This window comes from Sesamum indicum, linkage group LG10 (genome assembly GCF_000512975.1).
Source record: "Sesamum indicum cultivar Zhongzhi No. 13 linkage group LG10, S_indicum_v1.0, whole genome shotgun sequence".
NCBI lineage: Eukaryota > Viridiplantae > Streptophyta > Magnoliopsida > Lamiales > Pedaliaceae > Sesamum > Sesamum indicum.
In genome coordinates this window covers 15,796,821-15,819,909 of record NC_026154.1, presented here as the reverse complement: position 1 = coordinate 15,819,909, position 23,089 = coordinate 15,796,821, and the positions used below count along the sequence as shown (strand labels likewise).

Genomic DNA, 23,089 nt, shown 5'->3' with positions numbered 1-23,089 from the left:
TCCTATTCCCAAGGCCTTCATTGCTTTGATTATATGCTTTCCTTTTCAGTATAAGTTCAAAACTCTCTGCTCCTCACCCTTGTTAAAAGAAGAGATGGCTTAATATAGAGAGAGAGAGAGACAGAGACTAGAAAAAAGTATTACTATTTATCTTGTTTGTATTTAAGAGTTTCAAAATTACCTTTCTGCCCTTTCTTGAGTTGCATACCATTGCAATTGCCCCTCTCTCACTACATTTTTGAATGCTATAGTTACCTCCTTTTCTGTCTATTGGAAAATAATTTTAGAGATAGCTACAGAGATTTTTCTTAATAAGTATTTGAATCATTTCAGATGTTTTCTTTGGACTAATAAAATAGTGCAATTGTGTACTTGATGGAATAGGCGTGTAGATAAGGGGTAAACATGGAATAAGTTGATGTAATCATGAGATTGTTGGTAATTATACAATCAAATTAAGTAAACTTCCTACAATTAATCTCAAATTCTTTCTTTTAATTATATAACTTTAACATAAATTTGTCCCTTCACTAAAATAGCTCATGCAACGAAATACACCACACCTGATTAGTTTTGAAAGAATATTCCCATTTGATTCATATATGGTACACCTTTTTTTTCTTTTACCTAAATTAGAATGTTGTTTGCCCACTTTTTTCGAGTAGAAAACGTTAAAAACAAAATGCTACTTCTTGGTGTAACATATTTTGCTGTTTGTTGGTTGGACTCCTTTTTACAGTATTTCTCAATGACTATGCCAAATCTATATATCAGTCAATGGTTATATCACACCAGCGTTCCCCAATTCCTGTATAATCAAACTTGTTCTTTTCTAGTTACTTTGCTACCAGTAGAAATTTAAATTGAAGTTTTCAAAATTAAACAAAAAAAAAAAGAAATTCAAATTTAAAGATCTGAAAATAAAAAGGAATTGATTCATAGAGATAATTAAATTTGATTTTCTTTTAAACCCATCCCGTATTAATTAATTACTGCTTGGTATATTAATTTGACCGCCTCGCATACTCCTTTTAAGATGTTTTGGATACATGTTATTGGACTTCTAGCTCTAACCCATAGTTGCAAATTAACAAAGAAAGGACTCAAAAAAAATAAAAATTAAAAGTTCCTACAACCATTGAAAAGGAACGTTCCAGATTTTGCTTCTAATTGAACTATGGGAATATGATTACTTCTTTCAAAACCCAAAGGATTTTGTTTCTAATTGAACTATGGGAATATGATTACTTCTTTCAAAAAACTCTAAAACCTATTGGAGTCTAATTTCTTGTGGGCCAAAGGACTTTGCTATGCTCAGTCTCCCAACAAGATGAACTAAAGCCTAGAAGATAAAGAATCCAAAAATACCCAAAGGTCCATTAACTATTTGAATTAGCACGTGTAGGATCATCACAAAGTTTAAAAATATAAATGAATGCAAATATATAAACTAACTCATCTGCCTAGTCTCCGGACGCAAACAAGGCCTAATAACACGTCGGATGGATCAATCGTTGGGCTTTTGCTATAAACCATGACGACGCAGGCCCAGAAGGGTGGTCACCTTTTATATTTTTCGCCACTGTTCTCTTGCCCCTTCCCCCTACTTAAACCCAATTAAGCGCATTTTGCAACTAATCCAAACGAATCGTACCTCTTTTACCAGGCTTCGCAACAATAGACCAGACCACCCTGGCAAATCAAAGTTTTCTGTTTAACAAGCAATTTCTGCTATTTCCTTGTGTGAAGATATGCAAAACTCAGAGGTTGTAGCTTTGACCTTTTCGATGAATCTCTGATAAGATTGAGCAAAATAGTTAGAGACAACGAAGAAAAGTATCCGGAACCTGTTCCCGCAAGATTTCATTTCCATCGACTGGAACATGTAAAAAATCAATGTAAAACTTATAAAAAAAAGGTAAAATTTGGCAACAAACCAACAGTAAAAACTGCAGCACTAAGAAAATCCTACTTCTTTTTGGATCCGCCCCAGATTGACTGCCAGAAAACAGGCCAATTCTTCTGAGCCTCATTCCAACCCAAGAGTGAGCCCTCCCTCATTGGGTCCCAACTGGCGGACACAATTCCGTAACTGACCCCCAGAAGGGCTGTCCCGAAGAAGATGAACGACACAATGAAGGGTACCCAAGTGGGAACATCAATCTTCAGTCCAACCTTGAGATAGTAGAAGAAAGGGAAGAATAGCAGCCCAATGAAAAGTGGAATTCCAACAGAGAATCCCATTCTACTTATCATCCGGTTGGTCACTACCTCTGGAATTACGCCTTCTTCTCTGTCATCTTCTTCTTCTTCTTCTTCTTCTTCTTCCTCTTCTTCTTCGTCGCTTTCATAATTCTTCTTCGATTTCTTGGATTTTTTTACTTTCTTGGGGGTAGGTCCGAAGCCTTTGGGAGAATTCAAAGTTGCTGAGAGTGGAGTAATGTGTATCAAGTGGAACTGGTTATTGGATAGTATAGGTGAAAGGCTTGGGGATTGAATTCCGCGCTTGGTTGAGGTTACTGAAGGTGGGAGTGGTAAAGGAGGTGTTCTTGCGCACGTATAGATTCCCATGATTTTCACCGCACTGCGTTCTCTTTGAGTTGCATCTATTTCAAATGGTTGGTGGGAATGGCATCCTCAGGATTTTCTGTAAAGAGAAGCTTATCTGGTTCGAGGAAGGGTATATTTACCATGATGCCCCTTAAGCATTTTGATAGGGTATGAACTATGTGTATCAGTTACTAGGAAAAGACCCTACTTAGGTCTAAATCATGAAAAAACCCATTTTATCAAATAATACTCAAATTTTACTCAACCCCCTCGCGACCTTATAGGTCTCAAGACCCAGTGCCATTGTTTTGGACCTAATATTTTGGGTTTGGATAGGGGTCTAAATCCGATTTTTTTTTTCTTTTTCCTTCATAATGTTGTTGGACAACATTTGCTATTTTTATTTAAAACAAAATAATTAAATAAAATTTAAATTAACTTAAAGGCTTCTTTCTTTTTACTTTTTATTTTTACACATAATTTATTAATAAATTCAAAATTATTAAGATCAATTCATATATAACTCTTTTTCAATAACTTTTTTTAAATAATATATTATTTATAATACCATTTACAAAATAATTTAATAAAATTATTAAATCTACATATTTATTAGCAATCGAATTTAATATTATGAAACTTTAAAAATCAATATTATCACTTCAAGTCTTCAAGCAAGCATTATTACCAATCAAGATATTGAAAATATACCTAGCATGATAATATATCTATATAATTGATTATTTTATTATTCATTGATTAAAAAATGTACTTAATTGAAGAATTACACAATAAATAATGTTATGATGTTTTAAATTTTTTAGATTTATTCACTTTAATGTAGTTCAATTGAAAAATAATAATTTAATTGAATTGGATAAAAAAATATTTTTTGAGACCAAATTGAGTATTTAGATCCATAAATATTGATGGGTAGAGATCTATCCAAACTCAATTTATATTTTTTTAATGAGTTTGAATTTGAATCCGAATCTAATAATATTTATTGAGCCCGTGTCTAAATTTGGGTATTTACACCCTTACTATGAACCAAATCCCAGTTAAAATAACCAAAATATATATATTCGTTAAAAGCTAAAATATACTGGTATTACATTTCTTTTGGGGGGACACTTAAGAGCTGGACATTATTCAACATCGGCCTCTCTCCTGAGAGATCAAATATAGGAAGCTTTTCTAACAAGTCGAAACAATTCTTATAAGAACATATGCAGATAAGGGAATCAAGGAGGAAGCTAGACTTTACTGTCAATTACGAGAGATGGCTAAATGACTACATCTATTTGTCAATTACGAGAGATGGCTAAATGACTACATCTATTTGTCAATTACTAGAGATGGCTAAATGACTACATCTATTTTTCTCTTTCTTCTTTGATAATCCATTGCACATATAAGAAGGTTATTTACCATCACGAAGAAAGAAGACTCTCAACTAACTCAGACTTACTATTTCAGGCATTAAAAATTGCTGCAACAGACTCTCGGATGGCTTCTTCATGCAATCTCCAGAATGTAAGCATTTGAATCCTGTCAAAAGACATGTTCGCACAAACTTAATGCATATATCCTGTGGATCATGATTTGATTTAACTAGATCTAGATAATTTGCAAACAAGCACCTTTTTAATCATCTGAGTTTATTTCTATTATGATGGTGTTTTAACAAAGATTAACAAAATGGACATCTTGTTTCTCATCACCACTGTGTGAGACTGTTTACTGTTGTTTCATCTTGGTATGCACGGGCAAGTGACGCCAAAGCAAAACGTAATAAAATGTAACCATTGTGTACTATTTTCCATATTTTGAAATCATTCTAGACATAAAAGAGTTGACTAACAAATTCATCTGGAGTGAGCTATTAGTCAGGAGTAAATATATATATGACTATGAAGAAGCTTCAAACACTCCTTACCTAAGAATTCCAGCAAGTGCATCAAGCTGCGGTTGATGAGATCCCATAACGGCTCCGAAGTGAATCAATAGCTTTCTCAGAAGTTTTTGCAAGCTCGGAGAGAGATGTTTTGCAAACTGGAACCCTCACATAGAATGAAAATGAAAAATAAATAAAATCGATAGTTCTTCAGACTGCAGGGATTTATTGTTTTTATCATGTAATGTCAACAATTCACTTCATGCATGCACTTAAAGATACAAATTGAAAGAAATATGCAGGCATTGCAGAGTTAATAATTGCCATGTGTATTGCGAGAGCATGCATATGCTAGAGCTCTAATTGGTGGCGTTCTTAGGTAACATACCACAAGTTGTGAGAGAGAGACATATGCTAGACTATAAAAAGGAGAAACAGATGGTTGGAGTCATTTGACTTCAGCTGCTTTTCAATCAGAAAAGGACGATGATTTGACATAATTTCTGGTAAAGAGTGCTAACTTACAACGAGAAGCAGTTGCCTGTGCTTCTGCTATAAACTCTGCATATGAAGCCTGAAATAATCCTCAGGTTAGGTAGACAGATGTCAAGACTTACAAGGAATGTATTGCAATGGTAGTAGTTACTGGATGGACTTATGAGCAACTTAGATATTTTTCTCAAACTATGAATGGACTATCCACCTTCATTGCTTCTCGACCTTCATTGATTCGATCAGACATCTCCTTATAGTTTTTCTCTGCTTCTTCCATTAGCTTCTGACATTCTTGAGTCTGGAGCTGTTAAAACAAGAAAGGCTAGATGCATTTATCCTGTCACATAAAATCTAGTATCGAGAGCACAAGCAATAAAATGGTCTGGGGCAATGCCAAACAAATTGTACTTTGCTTTCTGGAAATATTGTCTTAAAAAATTCTTCAGGAAAATTTTCAGATCCTAAACAGACAGGATGTAAATTACATATCACGTACCCTTAGCATATTCAACAAAATTAAAAAAAAACAAACAAAACAAAACAAATAACAACAGAACAACTTACACCTAATGTAAGACGGTGATTATTAGGATATTACGCATCACTACTTCTATTAATCTAACGTCGTCCTGTTCTGCTGCATGTACACATGTGACGTGCACACTGGCTAAACTATCCGCAACACAAACTGTTAATTAAACAATAACAGAAAAGAGAAAATCAGCAAAAGCTTCATTGAGAAACTGACTAAATATTTTATTCTACAAATTAAGAATCAGAAATAAAAACATAAGAGCGTTTTATTCATAAATATCGAATGGCTACATATAATTCTGTAATAAAATATACATGATCTAAGTTAATTAAGTCCTAGGTTACTATGTTCATATATGCAAATGCGTGTGTATGCATAAAAAAAGGAAAAGAGAGAAACCGAGAGGCGTTTCCAGGATGAGGAATCCAACATGAATCATTTGAAATTCCATGACGGCAAGATGTCAGATTCTAAAATTAAAATTAAAAATAACTAAGGACGTCTTAATGCTTTACAAATAGAAGAAAACCTAAGCAAAAAGGAATTCTCAATCTACATAATTCAAATTGTTCTTAAATGTCACATAAATGTAGACTGTTGAGCGAGAGAGGAAGACCTTGAAGCGTTTCTGAAGACGACACTTCGATGCCTCATTATCCTTCAAAAGCTCCGCATGCGACATTTCCAGCTGGCGCTTGATGGAGTCCAGATTAGACGACGCCAGATCCTTCAGATCAGAAATCGTGTTTACACTTTTCCGCGATAGCTGCGGCAATGGAGAAAATCCAGCAGGTAGCATCCGCTTGGAGCCAGATGCAGCTGCACTGCCGTGTCTATTGCTCTTCTTCTTCAGTGACGTGGCGATATCGGTGAATCCATTGAGATTGAAGTCAAATTGTACTGCGGGAGATTCCGCCGGTGATAGAGTGGGGCTCCTAGTATCCGCCGCCGTGGCCGAAGGCGGTGGTGGGGGTGATGCTAGAAGAGCAGCTGCTGCTGATTTCCTGGTTGATCTCTTCCTCATCTCTCGTTCTCTCTGTTTTGCTGTCTTTTTGTGATTGATTTTTGAAACGGTGTAAAAAATGTTGGAAAATTTATAGCGGGAAACTTGAAAAAGTTGTGGAAGGGGAAAGCTACTGTAACAGGCAGCGGTCCTGGGTTCACACAGTTCCACTCTAGATTGCTTGATCGAGGATTAAATACACTCTGGCCCCCATCTACTCTTGAAATCTCATTCGCCTCATTACAATATCAACTGTAACGTTTACCCCCTTATATTGATTTGTCGAAATAACAATATTTATACAATTATTAATATATTTTTATATATTAAATTACCATCAAATTATTTTTTAATTTAAAAAAAAAGTATAATTCCACTCCCTCCCTTACACATAAATCCCTTGTAATTTGAAAAATGATATCTAGCACTCTTAAAATTTGCTTTCATCTAAAGAAAAAGTCCCCTGTTAGTTAAAATTAATTGAATTTATTGATATTAAAAACTTAATAAAAATTGATATTTAGCGTCGCTTGACTAATTACTGACTTATTGCAGGTTAAATAATTTTTTTCAGATTAAACTATCATTATAACGATGAAGATATACCTCATCATATGCATTAATGTGTAAAGATGCATGAGGCTAATTTGGTCATAAAAATATTAATTTGACTTACAATAAGTCAGTAACAAATCAATTAGATGTTAATATAGATTTTTTTTTTGGTGCTACTGCAATGCAAATAGCATAAATCGTTCGTTCCCCAAGGTTAACACAAGTATAACTCTCTAATACGCGCACTCGTGGTGGAGAGCTTGAAACAACAAACTAAAATTAGAAAGAGGAGGAGGACGAGAGAGAGCAGAGGAGAGCTCGGACGAGAAATAGTAGAGGAGAGCTCGAAAAATTGTGTTTTAGAATGAATCAGAAGTGAGGCTATTTATAAAAGAGCTAGCCGGTTGGTTGAGAAAAATACGCAAAAGGACTCTTATCGGCAAGGAAAAAGATCGGCCAAGTGAGGAGGATTTTCGTCGATCTCCATGACTTGGTCTTTTTACGAGTCCAAAATCGAGAAGAATGAGTGATTTCAATATAATTTTCCCAAAAAAAGTTATAACTGTGCCAAGCCAGCCCAAACCGGGAATGGATGAGCAGGAGCGTGTGTGTGGTAATTTTATCAAAATCCACCTACCCACACTTCTCATTTCAATGATAATAAATTGGCTAAACATACATAGGAAAAAAAAAAAAAAAGAAATTTACACTACCTATGTGGGACAAGACAAGTTACACTAGTCATTCCAAACAATTAGTACAAAAAACACACAACAAATATAACTGTTGAAATATAAGATGAAAAATATTAAAAAAATTCTTTATACTACAAATATATATATAATACACTACAATTTTGTCCTAAAAATTAGTATTTTGTAGCAGGAATAAGCGTTACATTTGTTAATTTAAATTATCGAATGCTACTTCAATACTTGAGGGGTAAATAGTATTTAAATTTTAGGGATAATTACATTTCATTTATTTAAAATTGATATAATTATAATTAGGTCCCTTGTAGTTTGAAAAATTATATTTAGCACCTCAAAAATTTGCTTTTATCTAATAAATAATATTTCATTTAGTCAAAGTTCACTGAATTTGTTGATATTAATAAAAAAATAAGAAAATAAGGAGACTTATTTATTAATCAGAAGAAACTTCATAAATAGTTATATATAATTTTAAATTATAAAAAATTTACATATAATTACACTAAATTTTAGAGTAGAAAAATGTAATTATTCCTAAATCTTAAGAAAAAGTTTTTATTTCGACCAGTGATTTACGGTCAGGTAACCATTGCCCTGTCCAAATCAGTACAACTTTTTGTGAGTGGAAGTGGGGGCCACCCACAATGGACCCATGCTCCGAGGGCAATTTCAGCCTCAAATTTTAGACGGGCCTCCTCGGGCTGAAACAGAGACCATCATTCCTGATTGAATAAAGCGTTTTTCGTCCTGGAGTTATCCATTTCAAAAATCTCGCGGTGATACTTGAAGCTTACGCACTTTTTAGCTCAAGCGCATGGATACCTGCCAGTGGAAATCCAGGTTTTGTTTGTGTCTTATTTTCTCCCTCAATTTTAGATGGTTCGGTCATAGATTGAGCAAATGCGGTGTCACTGTTGCATGTGAAGTTTCCTATTGCTTGAGCGTAGTTGCGTTTTTTAGTTGAATTTGGATGAATTTCCAGCTGAATGTGATTCAATTGTTCGTTTATATGATGTTTGATGCTCGACGCTTGAATATGCGTGATTGTATATATTTGTATCTGCTTATTGCGTTTTTATGTATAGGAATTACTCTTTGTATGACGAAATGGTGATGGATGATGATTATATTTTTTAATAGTATTTTGAGAATTTAAGTTTTGATTGTGCATTTCCTGGGAAGTTTTTTTTAATCGGAAGATTGTTTGCTTATTATAGGATCATATAAGTAGAATCTTGTCCAAAATGAGATCGTTGAGTACAAAGTGGAATAATAGATGAAAGAACTCCCTTATTCCATTACTGATATAGTCAATGGATGTATATATGATGCTTTTGGGTTCAGGAACTTCTTCTTGATGCTTCATGTACAGCAGTACTAATTTGTGAACTTTCAATTCAGTAACTCTTATCTTCATTCTTTTATTTTGTGTTTGAATTCTCAGGTAAAGATGATTATAAAGAGTCTTTTCAGGAGATATGAGAGGTGGAATCCAGTTCATCCAACATATGGAACCTTTTGGGGCATCGGAGCAGGGATTGGTTGCGGCATAGGATGGGGCCCCGGCTTTGGCCCTGAGGTAATTGGCTATGTTGGAGCCGGCTGTGGTGCTGGATTTCATGTTGGGATCACTTTGCTTGGTGTCGGCATTGGCCTTCCAGCCAATTACCTTCCTACACTAAGTCATAGTGGTATATTTTCCATACTGAAATCTTTTTAGTTTGTCAACTGAAAAATTTCTGGTATATAATACTTTAATACACTTGAAGTGTGACATGTCTAGGCTCAACCGCATATTTTTTAGATGTTTTAGCTTTTATGGTCACAAGAAGAGGTGCAATAGATGATGCACAAGCTGGAAGTGTACTTGAAAGCAGAAGTAGTGCAGGAAACTGCTGGGGTGACACTGGATCTCACATATCTGATATGAAACAAAGAGAGTTTGTATCATTTCCGGGCTTCAAGCTTGATGGTCTAACACAGATAAGAGATTTTCCTGACGTCAAAAACATGATGGTTTCCCATGCTAAACATATTTCCGGTTGTTTAGAAAGTGTCAGTCGTCGCTTCTTCCCTTAGGATAGAGGTATGCCAGGATAATTTATTATTTGCATGCTACCATTTTCTCCCCTTAGAGAATTGTATTAAATGGCATTTTCCATCCCCATCATCGTCGTCTTTTTTTATATTTGCCCTACTGTTGATAGTGGAATATAGTTAAGCTAGCTTAGACCTCACAAACACTGAATTATGTAATTGTTTAGATACTCTGCATAGATGATGCTTGTTATCTTTCAAAAAGTTTCTCTTCTTCATGTCATTTTGGTTGTATCTAGAGCCCTTTCCAGTGACCTGCCTTGCTAGTTTTGTCTGCTTTAAAATGCTAAGATAATATTTACATCTATTAACTTCCAAGCTCATGTTCAAATCCTAATTCATAAATGGTAACTTTGCATCTATTAGACGTCAAATAGTAAGTCAGATTGCCGAATTCAGGGAAATTAGGATAGGAATGATACGCATTAATTTGGCTAACTACACATACTCATATTGTCACGAGATATGTGCTGTACAAGCTATATGAAAAGTTAGCCCATCATATACATGACATACAATGTAGTAAATTTCATGTGGTGATGTTTCTCAACACATTCATCTACACTAATAATCCTTCAGAGATATATTCCAGTGAGACAAGTGTCTTGGATACTCATACTCACACCAGCATGAATTTGGGGATTCCCGTTTAATAGAGTAGAGTCTTTTAGTAGAAGAAAGTTATCTCGTTTTACTATAATTGTGCTTACCGGAGATTCATACAAATGAAACAATGTAAAAACTCCTGTACCAACTTGGGTGAAGCTGGAAACTTTTTCCTGTTTGAATTGTGATTTTTCATACATTGTCAGTGTGTGTTCTCTTCCCTCATTGATGAACTGGGAAATTCTATCTGGCAGGTTCGAAGATTTGACTATTTTCGGGTGGTTATACTGAGACCTTTTGCATGACTAAAGTGCATTCTGCACATTATACCGGTGAATCTTCCTGTAATTATGAATCAAAAGGCTCTTCTCCAAAAAAAATTTATATAGTTATTAAGGTTAATTACACGTAGTCCCTTTTCGAAAGGGTTGAATGCAATTTACCCCCTGTATTAATGGAAAAGTGTAAAAAATATCTCTCTGAAAAAACAAAATGCACTTTACCCCCTATGATTTAAAAAATAATATAATTTACCCCCTCCTAAGGGGGCTAAATCGTATCATTTTTCGTGTCACATGGATAAATTACTCTTTATTTTTTATAAGGACTTTTTCGTACTTTTTTATGAACACATGAAGAAAAAACGAAAAAGATAAATTGCATTATCTTTTTTTCTTTTTCTTTCGCTTTCCATTCTGTTTTACGGTTTTCCTGAGTCTGCATTTAGTTTAATGGAAATGAACTACTTTCGGTCAACTTGATTTTGCTGCTTTGATATTAGTTTACAATGAAGTTCATAGGATTCTTCAGTACATCACAATCGACCTGCAGTAAAGATTTCTAGTAACATGGGAATCTCGAGATCTCTTCATCCATAGCCATAATCTTCGGACATAAAAACACTTCCACTGTTTCGGAGAACTTTATTTAAGCTATCTCTTAAGTACGTAGCGATGACTCCGGTAAAAAACACAGCGGCTTTTAGAATGCGGTGGAAGTTGAAGAAGAATCAGACCTCAACACCACGAAAACCGATGATCACCAAGAAATTAGTACAGAAGTGACAAGACAAGCTATTGAGGTTAATATCATCAAATGTTAGTATTCGAAGATATATTCACAAATTCTTTGCTTTATTACGGCCAATAGTTATAAGCAAAACCGAAGGCGTCAGCACTAGGGGCAAAGACTAATACAATACGCTTATTCAAAGGTGCTGAAGTTGAGGAAGAATCTGACTTTACAACATATAGAGTTCACTTAAAGAGTATGCTGAACACCAATGACAGTTAAAAAACATTAAAAAAGTCGACAACTGATACGGTTACATTGAACTTCATAACAAGCACATACGTCCACGAACTACGCCGTCAATCAGCAAAGCAGCAGCCACCTGATTGGTTTTATTGTTCTAAGCATCTTCCCTCAAGCATCTGTGCGTCAATAAATAAAAAAATTTCAGTTAGTACTCTGAATTTTAGTAATTTCAAGCTATGATGGCTATCGTGGGGCTCGCAGAGGTTTTAACCCGAACTTGGTATGGCAAAACCCAAATGTCCGGCATGTGAATTACACTTGCTACATCATGGGCGTGGCATACAATGGGAGTGACCGATTACATGAACATTGTAATAAAATTGGTTGGATCTGGCCAAGCTTGGTCAGACAAGAATTTTCTACCTTGGTTGCTACAGTTGTAGCCCCTTCAACTCACCGTTTTGGGAGTAAGCAGCTCTTGAAGAAAAGTCAGACGATGCCCTCGGAATTGAAATGGAGAGCTGGGTCGAGGAGAAAACATTTTTGTTGGACCCATCATCGTCATCCAGGGTGGACCATGATTCTTTAGTTGTGGGCCACTCGCTAAAGAATGGATGCACCGGATGTTGCTCCTGCTTTACGGCACCCGGCGAACCAATCTCATTCCCCAAAAAGCAGTGCTGCTGCCGCTGTTTCGAGGCAGTAGTAGTGATTGGCTCAAAAGCATGAGGCATATTTTGTTGAGTAGAAGAAGGGCCCAGCAAAAGGGAATCAGATTTCTGCTTTAACAGGGAACTTGATGGGACTTGAGACGGCATGAGTCGCCATGAGCCGGTTCCTGCACAAGAGCCTAGACCCAGACTTCCCACACTTCCAGAAACCTCCGGAGAGAAACTGTGGTCATCAGCATCAGGAGTTAGTCCATGAACATACCTGTATATTAAAATGACTTTCAGTTGGATATCAACAAAGACCACATTCTCATTCACTGAAGCAAAGATCAAATTCTTAATTTTCTGAATTAAGAAGCCAAAAACCTTATCTGCATCTCAAGAAACTGCCCACAAAAGAAAAGAGACAAGTTTTCAATCAGTATTCAAAATCAGTGGAGCTACCGCAGTGACTGATTTCCTAGTTGGAAAGCAGAAACAGGCTATAACAAAGGGAATGAACAGTAGCATCGAACCTACGTTTCTAAGATGCGACTATCATAAATTTGTCTTGCATTCATAATCATCAAATATTATCAGGTTCAGTTCTATTCATCTCCCAACTTGTTCTCGACTTGAGGAACCTACCTCAATATACATCAATAATCCACCAAATGTCTCTGCATGGCACTAGACATCGAAATCAGGGGTGAAATTGACCGATTGGGAACAAAATCTTTAGAGCATGACTTGTGCAACAAAGAAATGGGGACCCTGAAATCTGTTGATAACTCCACATTCTTTTAAGGGGGGAAGAGAACTCTATTATCCTATGATAGATATGGATAAATCTGATAGAATGGTACTTTCAGTTCTCCAAGTATGTGCTCAACTCCCACCCAACCAGGGATCTATTAACTTCGCAAGGCAAGTGATATCTGGCAGGAACCAGCTGCAAGGAATATAGACAATAAATACCCCAGTAATTGTCACTTGCAGCGGACCAGATGATGACAAAAATCAATTTCACAGTTCAACTTAGCATTTTACTTTTATTCTTCACTGTTCCATATGTAAAGTTCGTTTAGTAAGCAGCATCTCTTTGTTCTTCGAGGAAATTTTACTTTTTGATGCATCTTCTTGCTTTGTTCTATATTATTCATTCTATACCATTTAACTAAAACAACTTTTCGCATTCTCCCTGCACTGACATGCACTAAACTTACTTTTGTCTAAATGAAGGAAGTGCAAGACATTGGAAGGAAGAACCATATTATGCAAGCGATAAAAGAGCCATCACCAGTCTGCCCCAACATCAACTCCCACACCAAACAAGTTGACAGTCAAAGTTGAAAGTGTAACACATAGAACTATAACTCAAGCATAACTCAAGAACCAACCAATGAGACTTGACATTAGACACAAACTAAGGAAAAAATGACATAAAGCAGACAAATGACTGGCTACATAAAATAGTGAGCCTCAACAGAAGGCAAAAACAAAAAGGAGCTTCTCCAGGTAAAATGACTTAGCTACAGAAGACTTTATATTTATCTGGTGTATAATCATGACACTAGGTATAGTGTAGTAGTGTGAACGACAATCAAACTTGGTCGCCATCAATGTATCAATAAATTAGATAGGTGTCTGAAACGTGTGAATTAAACCATACTCCAGTAGATGATATATCTGAAGAAGCCTTCAACATCCTGCAACTTGACATTCTTTTAAAACCTTGACAAATAAATGATTGTTGCCAAGAATGTGACAGAGAATGCTTTGCCAGCCACCAAACAGCAGATAGATAATGGAATTCATATGGCCTATAGAAGAACCTTTCAAGGGCTCAAGAGTTAGCTTTCAGATCTATACTGAAAGCTTCCAAATCCAACTTCTCTTACTAATATACTTGCATTGCAAGTGTAACACTTCCGTAAGTAACTCTAACACTAATAGCATTCGATGTTGCTTTTCATATCATACAAGCCAGAAAAACATCTAGAATTTTATAATTATGGTAAAACATCACCAGAGAGAGGATCATGCTTCACGTCAGTGAATAGTTGAACCTTAAGTATAAATGTACAGCAGATAATACTAAGAACCCACCACCTAGACAAAGTTTCAAATCCACTATCCAAGACAATCCAACTTAAGTAAAGCTAACAATGTCGGGGAAACTAATAGCTTAATGAAGAATATTTTGCAAGGTCAAATCAGAGCTTTCTAACAATGAATTTGATACAATCATTCCAGACCATATAACCAAGTCAAAATTTAGAGAAAAATAACAAGTGGTGCTATTTTAAGCGGAGAGTCATGGAAAAAACTAGCCACTGATGTAACATGTGAAGCTTTGATGCTTACCTGGCTGCTCATGTTGCTTGTTAGGCAGAAATCAAACACTTAGTCAGCATAAGAAACATATCTGAATATATAAAGAAATATTTATAATTGCTTTGTATTTCTTCTCTTGCTTGGAATGAGGTGGGAACACAGAATATTCGTTCTTTCATAGTGAAAAAAGTTGGATGAAGTAATAAATAGATCAGTTAGAATATAAAGTAAATTCATCCAAATTTAACATATAGGAGTTCAGACACGTGCTAGAAAAGGACGGGAAAAAAGGAGTTGGACAAGATTTGTTACTTGGGACTAGAAGAGCTAAGGTAAGGTAGTCATAAGTCGTAAATAATACCCTTGAACTCTTAGGACTTCACATTTACACAGCATACTAATGGAAGCTGCTGCAGAGGCCCTTCTTGTTTCCATCCAGAGCATGGATGTTATAAGCTTATGAGGTCAAACAGAAAGACAAAATTCAAAATGACTTAAAGCACCAGCAGGTCACTTATTGCAACAAGCATAGTTTCCTAGGGGGATGTTAGCAATTGATGTCAAGATGATGAAAAGAGTACAATATCAGGGAAAGTAGTTTCTGGGAATAGCAGTAGTACTTTAAACGTGATAAATTTGGGTGGTTAAGGCTAACCTACTACAGTTATTTCTAATAGTCAGAATGAATTTGTAAAGACAAATGGATGATATATTATAACTCACTTTATTCCCATGAATGTGAGACATAAGTCTTGATTTTTCTCTTATAAAGAAAAAAAGAAGTCAGCCAGTTACAGAAACATAAGGAAATAGAGGGGCTTTCTCCAAACCTTGCATTTTATCAGAGAAAAAGGTTCAAACAAAATTCTGATTCATCTTTATTTGCAAGATGGGGGAAGAAACTTGAATAATGGGATTCGTTATGTGAATCACAAGGTTCAATAGCACATCACATCCTTCTGTAGAAATTGGCTTACTTTGTAAGTAGTATACTTAGTTTCTTAAATGTCTACAGCAATGAAAACTTTTTAATCCTATCATCTTCTGTATTTACTTGAAACCAACAAACACATTCACATGCTCCTGGGGCCACTTCTCTAGATGCTCTGAATCAAGTGAAAGGAGATCTTTTCTTTCCCCACATTGGCTTGTCGAGGGAGATCAAAAGGAATCTGGGAAATTTTTCTTACATTTTCCAAAATACTACGATTTTTCCATTTTATTAGTTAGCTTGCCACTAGGAGCATGTTCTGCGGATAGTACGATAATCGACTAACTTTCAACAAATGTACCTGAATTCCTTGTTATCAATTCCATAGGAAATAGGTTCCATCTGCAGCTTTGTCACATTGCTTCCAAAAGATGATCCTTCTGAATTAACAACAGAATACAACGGCATGTTCTGAAAGCTTCCACTGCCACTGACTTGGAAGCTTCCACTGTTACTACCGCACCCACTAGATATGTGGGACATCGCAGTTGACATGGGCTGCGAATTAGATTGGGATTCCACAGGCTTTCTTGAACGGTTGCGACCACGGTGCATGTGCCGCTCGCAATATTTGGAGTCTGGATGTGCGTCTTTAGAGCACCTCCACTTCTTTCCATCTGTCCTCCGGCATCTCCCAGGCTCAGGATCAAATTTCTTCCCATAATAGGAACAATAGCCCACTGCGTGATGAATAGCCAGAAAAGAAAAAAGTCACAACAGTCGATTCCCAGAAACCAGTAGATCCTTATAATTAGTCTCATTGATTTTCAATTTTCTCATTAGCTAAGTCATAAAAGAAAAAGGTTTTACAATCTAAATATTGTCTTCAAGAATGGAGCTCAGGTCCCCAACATAGAAACAGAAAGTCATTGATGGCATCATTTACAAATTACAACTAGCAGTCAACAAGTATATGAACATAGATTATATATCAGCACTTTCTAGCAAGAAGTTTACAAAAGCTCTCTTAAGATGACCCGTGGCATCACCAATGACCATAATCATAGGCAGGGCTCCAAGTTCTCAAAAGAAATTATCATTCACCAATTGGCTTGTAGCCACAGTTCCAATAAAGATTCTCTCCTAACCTTCATACATCAATTAGTAGCAACTTAGCATCTCATAGCATATACATAGATTCATGTGAGTGCTCCTTGCATGAGTTTGCGCATACACTTATAGACAGTAAAAGAATGAGATTATTTTACAAGAAGGATGGTGGAAGAAACGGGCAGAAAGAGCCTCAAAGCTGCGACGAATTGGCATAACCAGGTCTGGTGGCACTGGCAAGCCAGCCACCAGGTATTTGTATATCATCGCTTGGTGCTCCAGCTCCTGCCATTGCACTGCTGTGAATGGTGCCCTATACCCCCCATACCCCATCTCCCCTCCTCCCCCTATCCCCAGCCCTACTGCCACCGATGTCGAAGCTGTTCCACTCATCTTTCCTCTCTTAATTCTACTCTTTTTTCCTTCTCTCTTCCCTCTCTAAATCCAGACCCAAATCAATTCAGTATTATCTAGTCCTCCTTCCACTTCCCAGAGAATCTGCATCCACAAACAGCATAACTTCAGTCAGCATATATACTACAAGAAACACATATACACATGCAAAAAAAAACTACTTTCTTAGAACCCAGGTTGTTTGTTTCTTTCTTTTTTCTGCGATGGGGAAAGGGCGCTCAAGATGCAACTTTCCTCACTTCCCAGAAAAGCAGCTCCCACACAAGGGAAAATAGAAAAAGAAAAAACAAAGACAAACAGCTCAGTTAACACATGTACACTAAGTGCTTGTTGAAGAAAAAGCTGCAGCCAGAAAACTTCAAGAACAGAGAAAAAAAAAAAGTCACAAAAACACACCAAACACGGAGACACACTTGCAGTGTGTATGCAAGAGAAGGACAGAGTGCTATTCACCTACAGGGGGGACAGATCTAGGGTTTGGCCAAACATGGAAGGTAGACCTCAGCTCAGAGAGAAGAGAGAAGAGGGGTTAAATGCTGGTGAAGGAAAAATGAAAAAGTTTGGAATTTTAATAAGTACACTGGAACACTGTGACAATCTGAAACTAACACAAGTGAGAGCTGGTGACTTACAAGTACAATTATGGTGGCATTTTCTTGGACAAGGGAAAATTTCTTGAGGGGTCTTTTGATTTTAGAAGATATCTAATGAGGAGATTATAGTGGTTTTTTGGTGTGCTGAGATTAGAGGGAGCAAAGGAAGGGGCGGTGGGGGGGCAACATAGGATTGGGTGGGGCTGGGGCTGGGGTTGGGGGGCTGTTTGGAGGGGGTGAAGAAATTATGGGATTGTGGGTGTGTGTGTGTGTGTTGTGGTGGTGGTCCAATGATGTTACACCTCATGTGATAGTATGATGACCACAGTATGCAAGCTTTGTCCTTAAGTTTTTGAGATTCCAATGTGGGAAGCAAAAATCCAACAAATACTTGCTTTCTATCATCATCAACAAACAAAAACATCAAATTTTGGCTTTGAGTTAGAGGAGAAAAGCGTTTCATCAACTTATGTCTTCTTCTACATATGATGATATCTCTAAGGAATGTTTCCAATAGTTTTTGCATTTATGGTAAGAATATTTTATAACACAAATTGTATAATAAAAGTAAAAGTTAAAGAGTATTTTTGAAAAATAAAAGTGAAAAAAAATTAAAATTGAAGTGTTAGGACAAACAACTCAATGCTTATAAGTTTGTAAATAAATTATAGAAGTTGGTAGAAAATTATTTTATGATTTTTTGTTTAAGTGAACTTAATTTAAATTGTTAGAGAGATTTTTTGAATATTTTGGAGTATCGAATTGTGAAAAAGAAAATACATGTTTTGAGTATTTTTGGGAAGATATTTCTATAGTAATTATCTTCTGATGTAAAATTTGAATTATTATCATATCAGACAACATACTTTTATATTATTATATGCTCTTATTTTATGTGATTTAAAGATGTTAATATTTAACTGTTATTGATGTAATAACTAAAATTTGTAAAGTATATCTTGAGAATCTATTAAAAAAAATATGGATATATGCATAAAATGAATTTTCTAATATTATTTAATAGAAAAAATTAAATACATATTTGGCCGTTTCCTGGAGATGACTACAATTCTGGAAAGGAAAACCATACAAAGTTTTCTCCTCTTAAGAGAATAATACATGCAAAGAACTGATTCATGTGAAATTGCATGTACATATCCACGAATTAGTGAATCTAATTCTCCCTCTCATCGTCGAAGACATGAAGACATAAATACATACAAACTTTTCTTGGCACTGATATAATCTGAACAGGTTCGTTTTCATCGTATCAAGAACACCAGCAGCTGAGCTTTTGTCACAACAAGATGGTACAGTAACTGCAGATCACACTGATACTAATTGTTACTGGGAATTTCAAGCAAACACTTATTTTTATCTCTACATAAGATGAGTTCAATAGGCGAGTGTTGGAAGCAAGTTTAGTAAGGGACGATGGATTCTATGAGCTCTTGAAGTGGAGCGAGCTCCTTCTTGTCAATCAACGAAAATTCCTGCACAATAAAATATAAGCCTTTTCAGTTACTTAACAGCATTGAGATCTGTTTTCATGATTCAATAATTGAACCACCAATTAAGCGCTGATATATAAAATTTAAAACCATCTTCCTTGTGTGTTTTTGTTCATCTGGCCTTTCTGGATAATTGGTTGCATAAATTTCAATGTGAAATGCATTTAAAATTTAGTCAATGACAAATTCTTTGAAACGTCCATAAGAAGCAACTTCAGTTGAGGCTTTTATAGTGAAAGGCAGTGATTGCAATTTTAGCTGTTCATTACTGTTAAAGTGATAAAAAGCGGAAGTTAACATTTGAAACGCATCTGTAAGGTGCCATATGGAACATGAAATTTACAGCGTTGTGGTCCGACTCCAAAAACAAAAGTGAATAACACAGCTTGAGATCAAGTCATACGACAGAATTATGAACAGATTATGACTAGTAAACCCCAAAGATCAGAAAACTTACACATGTAAACAGTATAAAATGCTTGAAGCAGGTGTTTAGGTGGGCCTCCTCCTTAAGACTCACGATCTTCTGAAAATGAGAATGGTATATATGTGCATATACACGGAATAGACGTTTGAATATAGTCTTCACAACTTCCCTGAAATTAGAAGGAAATGGTGCGCCTACAAATAGTCTTTTGTCAGTATTAAAAATAGAACAAGAAAAATCATCAATGAGTAAAGACAAATATCACCAAACTGGATGCTGGTAATGCATTACAAACACAGGAAGCTACTATAGAAAGACTTTCCCTTTGGAAAATTGTAGGTTTAAAGTAGATCCAACTAAGCAACATGTTTAAACTTAATCAGGCATCATTATTACCAAGCCTTTGGGGAAATATGGACTCATCATCCAACTGGGTCTCAATCCAGTCCATCAAATATTCAACATATTTAGGGGCTGAAACTTCAATAGGTTTCTTAATTTGTACGCCATCTGCCCATCTGTACTCATACCTGCAAAACATTTATCAGCAGGTGAGGAACATTTCTGTGTTCAAGTTGTTCATTTCTTGGCTAAATAATTGATTTCTGTGGCGTGCACAAAGTGAATAGAAATAGTATTTGGCGCAGCAATACTATATGAGTTAGCTAGAAGTGGTGAAAGTTGCCACAGACTGAGGTACGGGAGAAGTCACAGTTATGAAGAAAAGGAATTGGGAACTACTTATAGATTTATCCACTATATTTCACTGGCATTCAGTTTAAGTTATCAATACTTTCTCCTTTCTAGCTTCTAACTTGAACCCATGCTCTGGTTATCTCCAAACCATAAACCACAGACAAATATATCAGACTGACATACTTAGGGCCGGCAGACATTGTAGGGCAGTTCTCTGGCGTACAGAACTCTGTGAGGGTGCCATAGAGAAGATTCACCTGGTTGAAGAAATCTACAGCTGAAAATTTAAAAAAAAAAAAAAAGGCAGCTTGTTTAAATTTTGATCCTCAGAGAGAAGCCAAGAGTAGCAGATGAGCAAAGAAAGGGAACAGAACTAATACATGTATGCATCAGTAATGTTGACATCAAACAATTATGATGCATTCCTAGATGTCACTGAGGACTATATGAAACGATGGTTAAAAACCGACTCATAACATCATATTGTATATAACCCATAATGGTTATATATATATATATATATATAGAGAGAGAGAGAGAGAGAGAGAGAGGAAAGTACTGTTGACGGCAAGCCATTCATTGATATCCTCCCCAGGAGGTAGCCTTACGGCTTCTCTCAAGTTCCCACTACCTAAAGTAGCATCGATATGTTTTCTCAGTTGTGCCCCCTGCAGCATATGATCATAATAATTTAATCATGCATAAGGTGGCTGCTAAAACCAAGTAAATGTATACTGCATGGAGAATTTGGCAAAAAGCAATCAGATAGCTAATATAACAGGAAAAAAGATGAATTCCTATCCCCCATTCATATCTTAATAGAAACGAACCAAGGCAGTTGAACTATTCAACCAAACTTTTGTGTAATTCATCAGTAGATCGAAATAAAGATAAGCTTAAAAGGTAAGAGAGATGGAATCTGAATAATAAAATAATAACAGGGAATATAAAAAAAGGATTTCTTTGATATCAAGCTCAGAGTTCCATAGATTGTTTTACGAGTGTCTGAGAAAGCACATGCTGTATAGTATTCTTTAGAAAGTAAATGAGCCATTTTCATTCATCAAGCTCAAGTTCGCTACAAAATAGCTATTGTAAAACTTGATCAGAACAACTTAGACAAAGAGCCACATATGTTCTTAGCAAAGAGATTGATTCACCTTACTACCCGATGGAGCACTTTTCTTGGGGCGGAATGTTCTTTGATTCCTATTTAAAAATAAAGAATAAAAAATTAGATGAACTCGATAAAAATTTCCGAGAACACTAATTTACTTTAGAAGTGCATAATTGGATGAACTCAACAATAGTATTTGAAATACACATCAAAGAATGAACCTATAGCTGAGGACACAGATGTAGAGCTCAAATTCGAAAATGATAAAATCAAGTCATGTATGTCATTTTGCTCTCTGGAACATTTAGGGGTTAATGAATTGGGGTATTCAACTAGAAAAGTTAACTCGATTGTTAAAGATATAAACCTTCCACATTTAAAACACATAAGATGCTCAAGTCATATCAATGGATCCACAATTTCAACTAACTCCATTTGTACTTGATCTACATTATTGATGAGGCTCAAGCTCAGGCTCAGGCTACCGCAAGCATATCATATTAGCATGATCCTTGTCATTCTAGATCTCTCTCTTAGAGTGAATCATGCAAAGCTATGCACTAGCAAAGAAAAAAGATATAGATGAGATTGACAATTAAAAGGATGCCAACAAAGCTACAGCATAATTGACTGCACATAACGATCACATTCCGCAGACCGGATTGACAATTGCATCTTATAGAACACAAACACTCAGACTCATACAATAGATGATTGAATCGTGCTTCAATCCATTTCTTCGCAATCAACCATCAGTTGAAGCAATTCATTCCATCAAAAGTCAGGGTATCAATTCCATACAGCGGGAACATAAATCAATCTAGCCTCAACCAAACAACAAATAGCGAAGCCTTTTCACCCTTCATTAGATTCTCTTCATCAAGCACCACGTTCTCCATAAATAAACACAAACCCATACGACAACAATCCAGAAAAAAGCAACATACATCAAATCAACACAATAAATAAAAAACCAAATACAAGAAAAGACAGATCTGACGTAAAGCAATCATACAACAATAGATAACAATCACACAGAAAAGTCATTTTCAGGAAATCACCTGCCAAGGCCGAAGAGACTCATGGCTGATTACAGAGAGAGAGAGAGAGAGAGAGAGAGAGAGAGAGAGGGAGAGAAATAATGAAAAAGCGGTGATTATTTACAGAAAGGAATATATTTATGGGGAGTTGGCATAAATATTAGTGGAAGTGTCGAAAAAAGCTGTCGAGCACTGACTTGGCGTCCAATGATAAACAGAACATCGCCAGGTTGGGGTACCCGGGCCCGGGAATGGGGTCAATTCTATTCTCATACGAAGTTGACGCGGTTTCATGAATCATCACATGTGCCCTCCTCCATACTATTTTCTCTCACTCATTCATTCCAACAAGCTTTAAAGCACAAAAATATTATTTTAATTTCAAGAAAATATATTTTATTTATTATAATTTAATAGAGCCTGCCTAATAATAATCAGTATCGTTGAGACAATACAGCGCAATCCAAATCCTTCATCAACCAATCACCAATTATTTTTATATTCTTAATTCATCTAATTATAAAACCATTTCGAATTATTTTCACATCTTTGTTT

At 35.8% G+C, this 23,089-nt stretch overlaps 5 protein-coding genes across 12 annotated transcripts; 1 reads left to right on the top strand and 4 right to left on the bottom strand.

Annotated features, from left to right (window-relative positions):
• On the bottom strand, positions 1,216–2,805 carry LOC105172745 (protein PAM68, chloroplastic). Its single transcript, XM_011094312.2, has 2 exons — positions 1,973–2,805; positions 1,216–1,795 (listed from the first exon to the last, which is right to left on the bottom strand). Exons 1-2 carry the CDS (start codon positions 2,569–2,571, stop codon positions 1,732–1,734), a joined length of 663 nt encoding a protein of 220 aa, XP_011092614.1. The 5' UTR covers positions 2,572–2,805; the 3' UTR covers positions 1,216–1,731.
• LOC105172744 lies at positions 3,567–6,702 on the bottom strand. The gene is made up of 5 exons (XM_020697469.1): positions 6,094–6,702; positions 5,151–5,246; positions 4,973–5,021; positions 4,490–4,605; positions 3,567–4,101 (listed from the first exon to the last, which is right to left on the bottom strand). Exons 1-4 carry the CDS (start codon positions 6,499–6,501, stop codon positions 4,511–4,513), a joined length of 648 nt encoding a protein of 215 aa, XP_020553128.1. The 5' UTR covers positions 6,502–6,702; the 3' UTR covers positions 3,567–4,101; positions 4,490–4,510.
• LOC105172742 (cadmium-induced protein AS8-like) lies at positions 8,433–10,068 on the top strand. 2 transcript variants are annotated; one of them, XM_011094310.2, is made up of 3 exons: positions 8,433–8,588; positions 9,193–9,439; positions 9,562–10,068. In XM_011094310.2, the coding sequence occupies exons 2-3, from the start codon at positions 9,199–9,201 to the stop codon at positions 9,825–9,827; spliced, it is 507 nt and encodes a 168-aa protein (XP_011092612.1). In that variant the 5' UTR covers positions 8,433–8,588; positions 9,193–9,198; the 3' UTR covers positions 9,828–10,068. The 2 variants fall into 2 exon arrangements, with proteins under 2 accessions (XP_011092612.1, XP_011092610.1); XM_011094308.2 differs by having other exon boundaries at positions 9,553–10,068.
• LOC105172741 (growth-regulating factor 4-like) lies at positions 11,566–17,951 on the bottom strand. Of its 7 annotated transcripts, none has more exons than XM_020697371.1 (5): positions 17,783–17,951; positions 16,895–17,234; positions 15,988–16,366; positions 12,132–12,641; positions 11,566–11,884 (listed from the first exon to the last, which is right to left on the bottom strand). In XM_020697371.1, exons 2-4 carry the CDS (start codon positions 17,127–17,129, stop codon positions 12,140–12,142), a joined length of 1,116 nt encoding a protein of 371 aa, XP_020553030.1. In that variant the 5' UTR covers positions 17,130–17,234; positions 17,783–17,951; the 3' UTR covers positions 11,566–11,884; positions 12,132–12,139. The 7 variants fall into 7 exon arrangements, with proteins under 7 accessions (XP_020553030.1, XP_011092605.1, XP_020553035.1 ...); XM_011094303.2 differs by having other exon boundaries at positions 12,166–12,641; XM_020697376.1 differs by having other exon boundaries at positions 12,132–12,602.
• Positions 18,773–22,698, bottom strand: LOC105172740 (MOB kinase activator-like 1A). Its single transcript, XM_011094302.2, has 7 exons — positions 22,556–22,698; positions 21,538–21,586; positions 20,937–21,045; positions 20,561–20,654; positions 20,078–20,211; positions 19,712–19,875; positions 18,773–19,236 (listed from the first exon to the last, which is right to left on the bottom strand). Exons 1-7 carry the CDS (start codon positions 22,576–22,578, stop codon positions 19,165–19,167), a joined length of 645 nt encoding a protein of 214 aa, XP_011092604.1. The 5' UTR covers positions 22,579–22,698; the 3' UTR covers positions 18,773–19,164.